The sequence below is a fragment of the Herpailurus yagouaroundi genome, unplaced genomic scaffold, assembly GCF_014898765.1.
Source record: "Herpailurus yagouaroundi ecotype Mexico unplaced genomic scaffold, PumYag 206, whole genome shotgun sequence".
Lineage (NCBI taxonomy): Eukaryota > Metazoa > Chordata > Mammalia > Carnivora > Felidae > Herpailurus > Herpailurus yagouaroundi.
In genome coordinates this window covers 9,623,503-9,634,984 of record NW_024412437.1, presented here as the reverse complement: position 1 = coordinate 9,634,984, position 11,482 = coordinate 9,623,503, and the positions used below count along the sequence as shown (strand labels likewise).

General features: G+C 58.5%; 1 protein-coding gene across 1 annotated transcript; it reads right to left on the bottom strand.

Moving 5' to 3' along the window:
* Positions 1–6,461: 6,461 nt before the first annotated feature.
* Positions 6,462–10,716, bottom strand: GPR142 (G protein-coupled receptor 142). Its single transcript, XM_040452293.1, has 3 exons — positions 10,555–10,716; positions 9,548–9,706; positions 6,462–8,624 (listed from the first exon to the last, which is right to left on the bottom strand). The coding sequence occupies exons 1-3, from the start codon at positions 10,577–10,579 to the stop codon at positions 7,753–7,755; spliced, it is 1,056 nt and encodes a 351-aa protein (XP_040308227.1). The 5' UTR covers positions 10,580–10,716; the 3' UTR covers positions 6,462–7,752.
* Between the last annotated feature and the right edge of the window lie 766 nt (positions 10,717–11,482).

Genomic DNA, 11,482 nt, shown 5'->3' with positions numbered 1-11,482 from the left:
AGAAGAAGAAGAAGAAGAAGAAGAAGAAGAAGAAGAAGAAGAAGAAGTTAGGGGATATGGGAGTTGGTTAATTGCCCAGAACTCTAGAAATAAATGCAAGGTGGAAAGATTCCAGGTAGAAAGGTTTCCGGCTACGACCAGAGGAGGTATTCGGAGAAGGGTAACGGCGCGAGCCTCTTGACCTCAGCCATCTGAACCTGCTCCAGGCCATCGATCTGAGCTCTGAGGTGGGCAGTATCTGGGGCAGCCTCCTCTAGGCCTGTTCTCCTCACGTGCAGCCACGTAAGCGCCGTAAGGACGGTCCCCAGTGCAAAAAGAGGAAGCAAGAAATAAGAGGGGTGAGGCCCGGCTACCAAGGGCAACCAGGGTACGTGGCTTTCTGCGCCCATCCCCCAGCTATCCCTTCCCTTCAGGGTACCTCTGGGGACGTTTCAGTGTCTGAGTGCCTGCACCCAGGCTAAGCCCCCACAGGCACAGCATGATCAGTAGGGCAGGGAGAGCTGAAGACCCCAGCTCATGCGGTAGTGGACACGCGCCTGTGATGGAGGGATTACGTCAGGGATTGTGACAGGGGATTAGGTCGTAACACAGGCGGAACGGGTCCTTTTCTCTCTCTGTGTACAGCTCCTTCCACAACCTTCTCTCTCCCCAGCAGTGCTCCAGGGGCCACAGGGCGGGTGAGCGTTCCCTCCCTCTGTCCCCAGGTCTCCTCCAAACTCAGCAGGCCCCGCAAGAGCATCTCTCTCTTCCCCTCCATCCTGGCCTCTCACCTTCTCTCGTCTAGACTATGTCGCTGGCCTAAAGGGTCTCCAGCTTCCTGAGTCAATCCACTCTCCGTAGCCCCCCCCCCCCCACCAGACGGATCTTCCTACAGCACAGTCCTAACAAGCCCCTTCAGAAGCTCAGCCGGCCATACAGAGAGGCCTTTCCAACTTTACACCCAACTACTCGCTGTTTTCACCTGACTCCGGGATCTAGACGAAGGAGCATGTGCTTCATGTGTGCGTGGATATGTAGACTCCCCCTCACACCTGCCTTCTGGATCTGGGCTCGGGGCCCCCCTCCAACATCTCCCGAAGCCTTGCCCAGTGGTTCGAGGTACGGAACCCAGTGATAAACAGGCCCGATCCGAGCTCTGCCTCCCCCACTGACTAGTTGTGTGTTCTTTGGGCAAACTGCTTGACCTCTTTGACCCTTAGTATGCCCATCTATAAAATGGACATCATAATTCCTGCCTCGTAGTGTTACCATGAGGATTCTACAAGACGGTGCCTGTGAAACACTAAGCCTGGAGCCTGGAATGTGGGAAATGCTCAGAAGATGCTACATGTTGCACAAGGTGCTGCAAGTAATACCCTGAGGTTGGAAATGACTTTCCCAAGGTCATGCAGGGCACTGGTGTCAGAGAAGGGCCAGCTGTCTTCATTGTTTGTAGAGAGGGCACTCTGGGGAAGGAATTTGGGTTAGTTGCCTCCATGTGAGTTTGTGGCACCGAAAATTCTAGAAAGGTGGTGCCCCCTGGTCAGGAGAACCAAGACAGACAAAAACCAGTAACGACTGGCATGTCTTGGTGGCAGGCAATCCCTGGATCTTTCTGGAAGGGCCTGTCGCTCGCTCTGGTGAATTGAGAGCCCATCCCTCTGCCGGGTGGGGAAGGGCCAGCGGCAGGTGCAGGTGCCCCAGGTGAGAGTCAGTGGTCAGTTCTAGGACAAGTTGGGGGCCCTCTGGGATCTGGCTGAGTGGCTCCATTCATGGGGGAAGATGACAGGGTTACCCTCTGTCCTGTTCCATGACATGATGATCCTGGGGCTGGGACCCTGAGATCTGCCAAATTCCCCATGGGTCCCAGGATGGTGCAGACACCCCACTGAGAAACTAACAAATGAACCAACAAAACATGGTCCCCATGACCAATCATCCCAGAGGTCCAGAAATTTGGAAGACCGGATCCCCTTGGTCCACACGTGGAGTCTGGATACTCGGGAATCAGCATCCCTATCCCCGCCGCCGCCCCCCCCCCCCTCCCCCCGCCGTATTCCCTCCTTGGCTTCACTCTCCCTCTGGGTGGGGAGCCCTTGGAGGCACTCTTCTGCCCTAGCCCCGGCCTCATGAGGTCTGCGGGTCTGCCGAATGCAGCGCCAGCACGATGCTCATGGCCATCTTGCCACCTGCAGTCAGCCGGGTGGGCGCTCGGACCAGCAGGGACACCTTGGCACAGATACACAGTTCCTGCATCCCCAGGCCCCAGGGCCACTTCAGCAGGTGGTCGAAGGAGCCCTCCCAGCAGCCCTGCCCCATCGATCCCAGCCTTGTTCCCCAACAATCCTCCCATGTCCCTGGGAGACTGGGTCACTCTGTCCTCCCACAGAAAAAGAGCAACGCCCTCCCCACCGGGGCCTCGAACGCCCTCCATGAGACCACAGCCTCCCATTCCAAACCAACTCACACATCCCTGCCCCCTTCAACTAGAGGACCCTCTCCCCTTCCACCATCCCATCCCCACAGCACCCACCCGCCCACCCCCAGCCTTCGTGAGGTGCTGAGGGAATCAGGGGCTGCAGTTTCCCTGGGGCATCTTGGCATTCCTAGCCCTGCCTGCTAAATATACATCTAGGCAAGTCCCGGAAGGGAACGCCACAGACCAGTTAACTCTTTCACCTCCAGCAGCCACGAGAGGGCAGAGATGGGGTGGTGCCCAAGGAGCCTCTGCCCAGGCTTAGCTGGAGGGCAGGAGAACGTCCCCTCACAGCAGCCAGAGGGATGGAATCTTAGAGCCAGGCTCCAGGGGGACCTATAGGAAGGAGGCCACCCGTGCCTTCACCGCCCCCTCACGCTCCTGCCCAGAAGGCGACAAAGGAGAGCAGGGATGGGGGGCTCCTTTGCTCAAATCTCATGGTGGCTTGGGGCTAAGTCAGGCCCTAACCCACTCAGCTCTCCTTTTACAGAGAAGATGAAGGAGTGCATGGCAGGAAGCCCACCTTCTCCCCGGCACGGGGGCTAGGGGGTCCCCCTTCCAGGCTACTTGAACAGAGAGGCGTGAAAGCCTGGGAGTGGCCCCAGACAGGAGGCAGTGGGAGTCCCGTGGAAAGCTGGCCCTGGATCAGCCTCGACCTTCCCTTCTTCCCTAAATGGTGGGCAAACACCCCAGCATGGCACCCTCAGCCTAGGTCTGCCTTTCCACCTGCCCCCGAGCCTCACCAGGCCGTCCTAGGTAGGAATGGGGGGCTGCAGGCTGGTGAGCTCAGTGGGGTGGGGACTAAGGTGGGGGGTGGGGACTAAGGTGGGCCGGCCATAGACTCTCCCTCCTGCTTTGTGGCCAGAGGAGGAGCTCTGGAGCAGCTCTAGGGAAGGTTCCAGCCATGGATGGAACCACCCCGGGTCCCACCTCTGCTCATGACTCATGGCGGGGGGTTGGCAGTCTCCCTCCTTCCTCACCTCCCCGGCCCCTTTCCCTCCATCCTTGTCATGTGGGGCCACTGCCAAGGCTCAAACTCCCTTGGATGCCCAAGGGGCTGCCACCAGCCAGGACCCACTGGCCAGGGGGTGGGTCCAGGTGGAACTGGACTAGGGTGAGGTGGGTGGGACCCCAGAGGCACTGATCAAGGCCCTGGGGCTCTGAACTCCGGCAAGCTCTCCCTGCCCCACCCCCCTCCCCCCAGCGGAGAAGGCAGTTCTGCTGAATCTGAGGCCAGCGGGAGGGGCTGGCTGGACCCTGCCATGGAGGGTGGAGGGAGGAGGCCAATGAAAGGGCCCTTCACACAGTGCCACGCACAGGAAGCCATCCCAGCTTCCAGAATGATCTGAGAAAACTACAGTGACCCGTGGGCTGCCTGGGCTAACCAACCCCAGCGTGGCAGCTGGCGTGGCTTCAGGGTGGAGGAGAGTGACAAGGGGAACAGCTGGTCCCTCCCACCCCGCCACTCCTTGCTGGCTCTGGGCCCCAAGGCAGGCGCGCTTTCCTTGCAGTATCTTGGCTCTTCCTATAAATCTGCCTTCAAGCCCTGCCTGAGGGTTTCCATCCAGCCGGTCCTGCATCGCCCCCTGCTGTCTGAGTCCGTAGCGACAGGCAAATGTTCCTTCCCGGAACTCTAGCTTCACCATTGACAACGGAGGCAGGCATGGGGAAAGCCCCCACCCCCAAGACTCCCGTGTCCCAGACCATCCCTTGTTCCTGCCGGCACGTCTACAACCTGGCCGACCAAAGGGCTCAAGGCTTAATTCAGTAAATCTTGCTCTCTGGGGGGGCCCCTCCCCAGCCTGGTTGCTGAAAACAGCAGGTCCTCCAAGAAACCTCTCTCCTTGCTCCCAATCCCCACCCCGGGAGGACGGAGACAGCCATGCGCCCCATTTACCCAACCAGCGGGTCTCCTTTTTTGGATGAAAAGACAAAGGGGAAAGCGCAGTCAAGCCCCTCAAGGGGAAAGCTCCAGGGTGCCGGAAATGAAACCGCAGAGGCAGCTCAGGGGCTGGGGGAGCGAGCGAGCGTGCCCGGGGAGTCCGGGGTGCTGACATCCACGTGGGAGAACCCGGCGAGCGAGTGCAGGTAGCAGGGAATGGTGGGCTATGCTGGAAAGCTGTGCAAGCATCTGAGCCCTTGGAGACAGGACACGAAAGCTCTGTTGGCCACAGAAGCGACAAAGGGGACCCAGGAAACCTGGGCCACAACAGCACATGTGCTCTCCTGCCTGAGAACCAGGGAAAAGGGTGGGGGGGGGGGGACAGCATCTCAATCAAGAATAGGAATCTAAGGAGAGCTTTTCTGAACTAAAAGGTACTCTCAGGGGAGCCTGGGTGGCTCAGTCGGTTGGGCGGCCGACTTTGGCTCAGGTCATGGTCTGACGGTTTGTGGGTTCAAGCCCCGCGTTGGGCTCTGTGCTGACAGCTCGGAGCCTGGAGCCCGCTTCGGGTTCTGGGTCTCCCTCTCTCTCTGCCCCTCCCCCGCTCACGCTGTGTCTCTTTCTCTCAAAAATAAATAAACATTAAAAAAAGTGTGGAATTGAAACGATCTACAGCCGACTCCAGGAGACGAAGGTACTTCCGCGGACGGGTTGGCGAAGAAGAGAGGGGGGACACCACACCACTGCCGTCTTGTTCTCCTGCCAGGAGCCGGTGAGAGTTGATAATAAAGATGCACAAAGGAAGCTGCGTAATAATACTTCCATTTACATTTCGGCGAAGGGCTTTTGGTTTTGTTAAAGGTTACAAACATGGTTAAAAGGGACTGTTGTCTAATACATCTTATTCGGAAAATATGACAGTGGGTCCCAAATCTGGTAAGTCCAGGACCAAGAAGTTATGTGATGCAAAGCATCCCCGACGCTGCCCTTCTCCTGATCTGCTGCACCCGGGAGGAGCAGGAACAGGACCAGGAACCCACAGCCACTCTCGTCACCAGCCGAGGGCCCTGAGCCGCATCCTTTAACCTCCCCGTGCTCCCGCTTCCTCAGTCTGTAAGATGGTTACCACTCAGGAGCCATTTGGAAAAACTGATGTTGCCCCCCTCCCCGTGGGTACACCTGGGGTCGTGTGAATATTAACACCCTGGTGGGGCGCCTGGGTGGCTCAGTAGGTTCAGCGTCCGACTTCGGCTCAGGTCATGATCTCACGGTCCGTGGGTTCGAGCCCCGCATCGGGCTCTGTGCTGACAGCTCGGAGCCTGGAGCCTGCTCCAGGTTCTGTGTCTCTCTCTCTCTCTCTCGGCCCCTCCCTTGCTCATGTTCTCTCTCTCTCTCTCTCTCAAAAAAAAAAATAAAAGAAAATTAAAAAACATATATTAACACCCCAGTTCTGGTGGCTCCAAGTCCCCACCTGTGCAAAGCTCCACCTGCCTGCACAGAGCCTCCCCATCTGCATCAAAAAGCCACTCTTTCCCCCAGTGCCTCGTTCTGTAGGGCAGACGTGGCCTCTCCAGTGGGCTGGGGAGGGATTGTCTCGTCCTTCAGAGCCGGCTCTTCCCTGAGGTACCTGCACTTGTACCCCCCTCCTTAAGCAAGACAGGAGGCCCCAGTCTGTGCGCTTGCGGGGGAGCCCTCGGTGCCCCACGTGCCCCCAGGGGCAGCCCGGACCGTGCTGTGCCAGCAGTGGTGGAGCTTGTGGGTCCCCACTCATCTCTCTGAAGGACCACTTATCTCTCGTGGGACCAGAGGGACCAGAATTCAGAACTTTTCAGAACAGAGAAAGATCACGCGTGGCCTGCCCTCTGTGTTGGGTGTAACCACACCCCCAGAGAGTCTGCAGGGAACCCCGGCATCAACACCCCATCACCCTGCGTCAGGTCAGGTCAGGTCAGGTTTTGCCACCAAATGTGTCTGGGGCGCCTGGGGGGCTCGGCTGGTGGAGCGTCCAACTTCGGCTCAGGTCATGAACTCGCGGTTCGTGAGTTCGAGCCCCACTTCGGGTTCTGTGTTGACAGCTCAGAGCCCGGAGCCTGCTTCGGATTCTGTGTCTCCCTCTCCCTCTGCCCCTGCCCCGCGTGCGCGCTCTCTCTTTCTCTCTCTCAAAAGTAAATAAATAAACTTTAAAAAAATAGAATTACGGATAAAGTTTAGAATTAGGGATAAGAGCTGAAGAGCCTGCCTTTTTCCCCTTTGGGTGTGGCTGAGAGTCCCCTCCTGGACACTTGTTCTGGGGAGAAGAGGAAAGAGGGAAGTTGAGCATTTATTCTGCACTGATGGCATGCATTTCTGGCTCTTTCGACTCGGCCACGCCACTAAGGGGTTGAGTGCTGGCGGGCCCCAGCCTGGACCTCCCATTCAGGGGAAAGGTCAGCTCAGCCAGACTGACTAGAAAGCAGAAAGCAGCCGCTAATGTGTTTACCCAAAGCCCGGAGCGGGTGGGAGGTGCATCTGCTAATCTCTCCCAGCTGCCTTTCCCGGAGCCCAGGAGAGGCTGGGAGGGGCAGGCAGAGCCCCAGGGACCCAATCCGCTGGGCCATCTCCTCCCTCCCCATAAGGGAGAAAGAGGCCTTCCTCCAAGTGGAATGGGTTAGGCCCTCCCTTCCCATCCCCCTGCCCCTGGGCTGAGAGGGCTCTTCCTTTCTCATCAGCAACAATGAAAACCCTAGGCTATTCTGGGCCCCTGAACCTATTCTGGCTCCAGGGCAGGGAGTTAAGTGGAATCCAACCAGGATGCTTGAGACTCAAGGGGTTCTGTCGCCCCAGGGCTGGGACATCTAATCTGCTTTAAGATCATCCCCTTTCCCGAGCGAAACGTTTCCCGAGCAAAACGTTTGGTTCCCCCCGCCAGAATATGCTGGAATCCTGCAGATAACTTCCTTCCACCCTGGCCACTGGAAGCCAGAGAAGTGATTGACTCGGGGAGAGAGATATAGGCTCTGCGGGAGAGGGGTGGGGGTGGTGGTGGCTGGAAACCATTCATACCTGTCTGTCCATCCGTCCATCCATCCATCCATCCATCTTGCCTTTCATTCACTCATCCAATCAATGTCAATCTAGCCTTCATAACGTGCCACGTGAAATGTCCCTTACAAAGGAATGCCAAGGCAGCTGACACTATCAGCCTGTGCCTGGCAGAGCCCTCTCCTTGTCCCAAGAAGTGGGAGTTGCTGGTGAAGCTAATGGGAGAGCTGGAAAAATTGTACCCCCCTGCACCCGGGGAGCCGCCCCCACAGGAAGGAGCCATTCCCCGACCCCTAGTTGCAAAGTAGGGTGTCACAGTTTTGTGGGCACACCACAAAGGCAGCAGTATATCTGGCCCTGAGCCACACCCGAGCACCCTGGCTGGGCCCCTCCTCTACAATTCTGCCCCTTTGGGAATTCCCGGGGGCTTTAGCACAGGTTCCACCACCATGCCCTCTGGCTGTGACCCCAGGATGCAGGGCAGGTGGGCATCATGGATGACCTCTCGGATGGTGGCCCGGAAAGTCTTGCTGACAAAGCAGTAGAGGCTGAAGTTGACTGCTGTGTTGAGCATGGCCGCCATGTTGGCCACGTCCAAGGCCAGGTGGACCCTCCAGTCCCGGTGGACAGGGGCCACATACAGATGGTAGAGCATGACAAAGATCCGGGGTGCCCAAAGGAGGGTGAAGAGCGTGGTGACGCCCAGGAGGATAGCTGTTCCCTTGCCCACCCGGGGCCTCAGCCCACTCTGGCTCCTCCTCCGCAGCCGGCAGATGATGGCCGAGTTGGTGACCAGGAAAACGCCACATGGGATGAAGTAGACGATGAGGCAGTGAGCCCACTTGAGGGCCTCATCCATCATGCTGGGGGGGTCCGCGTCCCTCCACACATCCAGCCACCAGTAGAAGGGGATGCCGGTCAGCAGGGCAGCACCGAGGACAGCGACGATGGCTCGGCGGGTCCGGCCTGGGGATGAGGCGGCCCGGTGGTGCAGGGGATGGCACAGGGCGCTGTACCGGTCGACCGTGAGCAGGACAGCAATCCAGACGGAGGCATGGTTGGCAGCAAACTCCAGGATGTTGGCCGTGCGCACCACAGCCCGGGGCACCTCCCGGGCCAGCACGGCGCCCTGCAGGAGGAAACCCACGAACACGATGACCACCTGGGTGACGATATCCGAGACTGTGAGCGCCAGAAGGTAGTAGTAGGAGGGCTTCCTGGTCCTGGCGGCCAGCCGGGCCAAGGCCACTGTGGTCAGGAGGTTGACTGATGGCGACAGAGGTCACAGGGGGCAGAGGACAGAGGTGTTAGAAGGGCTACTCAGACCATGTTTCCAAGGCAGAAAATGCACCTTATCTCCCTCTCCACCTGCCTGCTTGCCCAGACTTCCTTTTTCCTCTTTCCGGGTCCTTCTTAAAACTCACTTTAGGGCACCTGGGTGGCTCAGTCGGTTAAGTGTCCGACCCTTGATCTTGGCTCGGGTCATGATCTCATCGTTCATGAGTTCGAGCCCCACATCGGGCTGTGTGCTGACAGCAGAGTCTGCCTGGGATTCTCTCTCTCTCTCCCTCTCTCTTTCTGTCCCTCCTGTGCTTGTGCTCTAGGTCTCTCTCAAAATACATAAACTAAAAACAAAACAAAGTAAAACCTCACTTTATCAGAGAGGCTAACCAGATCAGTCCTGCCCTATCCATCCATACACCACGGGCCATTGACTTCACCCCAGGGCAAGGCCTCTGCCTTCCACACGGGCAGGGGTGGGTAATTCCCCAAGGTGGAGACCTCCTGTTCTTTCTTACATCCACTTCCCTACCTGCCCGCCCCCCCCCTCCCCCCCGCTTTGCTGCTCTCAGAAGCGGTGGAAGGCACGGGAAGCTTTTGACTGAGTTGAGCGCAGTTCTACATGAACTTAGTCATCCTACAGCAGTGCCCACTCCTGGGTAGAGAAAAGACTCCCTTCTGGTGAAACCTTGGCTTTAGCCATTAAGCACCCCAAATCTTGGCCCTTCATTTTTTAGTCCCCACTGTGCTTTGCTCCCCAATGAGCCAGATCACCATATAAAGTCAAAGGGTATCCTGAGAGTCTATGATCCTGGGTCTCAGGGGTCAGCACAGAGGATGGGTACTCATCGAAGGAGGACCCCCATTTCTGCCCACCCCCAACTTCCAGACCCCAGCTTCCCACTCACCAGGTAGCCCCAGGCCCAGCAGGATGCTGTAGTAGATGACAGGGATGACACCAGCCACACATGGGGACCTCTCCGGGATTTCTGGCCAATGGCCTTCCAACTCCTGGCTTGGCCCACTGCCATTGGCCGGGGGCCCCAGGGTGGCTTGAGGCTGGCCAGCTAGGGAGGGTGGAAGGGTGAAGTTAGAGCCTTAGATTTCTCTCTGCAGCCTGACCTCGACCCTGAGATCTTCATTCACCCTTACTCTGTGCAGACACCCCCAGCTAGGCCCAGCCAAATGGCAATCCCAATTGCCAGGCCCATCCCACCCCACCCCTTGGTGGCCTGGCTCCCCCATTAGAGGGAAGAAGTCCTCCATGGCGTTTCTTGCTCCCATGGATGCTGTTTCTCGATTGCATGTCTCAAGGTGCATTTTCTGCCTGGAAGGCAGGGCCCAGGAACAGGCTGTGCGGCACAGAAGGGTGGGGGTGGGGCACCTTTTGAAAATACACGTTCCAGGGCCTTGATGCTGGGGGTCTGAGCCAGGGGGTCGGGAGTGGGGCTCAGGCAGCTGTAATTCTAGTGAGCACCCTGGGTTATTCTCATTGACAGTGACTCAACAGCCACACCCCTCCCACCACCAAGGAGTGACATTACTGGAAGGAGCAGCCCCCATCATAGGCTGGCACTATTGGAGCTGGGGGCCCTAGTTTCCAGATGGGGAAACTGAGTCCAGAGGAGTAAGGTGACCACATAGTCTGGTCCTTGCTCCCCTCAGCCCACACTGTAGGTCTTTAGGTTTCATGGTCCAGCTTTTGATTTCCTATGGAGGCACCCCTCCAGTGGATCCCCCCCCCCCACAACCCCCACCTCTCCTCCCATTACCCCTCCCCTGCAGCTAAACCTAGTTTCCCCGCCTACCGCACTCAGCTCGTTTGGGGATCAGCTTCAAGCTTCTAGATTCCTCACCTGTTCTTCACCTGCCGGCCACTGTCCTCTCCCTTCCTGGCCTGTTCTGGATACTTTACCTGCCTCTCGCCCCTCAAGCGTCATGCTCCTGGGTCCTGAGTCCTATGTCACCTCGTGGATTTTGGCGGGGGGATCCCCGCAGCTTCCGGCATCGCCAGCTCTCCAAGGGGTGGTTTGTCCCACGATTCTTCCTGCGCGGCACTGAGACCTAGCTGGTCAATACAGAGAGGTCGGTGGTGGGAGGAGGGAGGAGGAGGAAGGAAAGGGTGGGGCTGCGGCTCTGGGGGCGGGGGAGGGAATGAGTCTATACAGTGGATGCCTCTGAGAGCAAACTGGGAACCCCCAGGGTGCAGGCAGGGAAGGGGTCAGGCCGGGAGGGAGGCCTTGAGGAGGGGGCCCGGATTGGGGCTCTAGATAGGCTGCCTCATGGTCCATGGCACTCTGGGGCCGGGGGAGGGGGGCGGTAAGGATTTCAGGGCAGAAGGAAGGATTCCATCTCCAGGGTTGGGGGGACTGCTACAGGGCAGGAAGGGGTGAGGCCACCATGGGCAGGGCCCAGATCTAGAGAGGGGCCTTATGGGCCCCGTTTGAAGGGGTCAGTCCAGCAGCGACAGCAGGCAGTGGGACGAGGAAGAGGCTGTCTGGGGGCCGCTGGCCTGGAAGGATGGCAGGAAGCCGTGTGCAGGGATGACAGTGGCCACTCAGGGAAACCCAGACCCAGGGGCCCCCACAAGCTGTTGTTTATCCAGCCTCGGTGAAACGGATCACCCCGCCCCACCCCCACCCCAGGAATATCAGTCACTGGCAAACAAACACCAGCAGGTGCAGCGAGCGCTCTGGAGAGGCTGGAATCTGTGCCCACGGGCTCCCCCCACCGCCACCCCCTTCGGGTAGTGACCGGTGCAGCCCCGGGTGGGCACCAGGGACAAATGTGTGCATTGACAGAGAGGAGAGCTGAGGCCCAGCCTGGAATCACTTCCCCTGCCT

Coding starts and splice junctions, on each gene's coding strand:
- GPR142 (XM_040452293.1), bottom strand. CDS start 10,579: ATGACGCTTGAGGGGCGAGAGGCAG. Junction 9,707..10,554: donor GCTTGAGGGGCGAGAGGCAG/GTAAAGTATCCA, acceptor CACCCTCCCTAG/CTGGCCAGCCTCAAGCCACC. Junction 8,625..9,547: donor GCTGGGCCTGGGGCTACCTG/GTGAGTGGGAAG, acceptor TGTCGCCATCAG/TCAACCTCCTGACCACAGTG.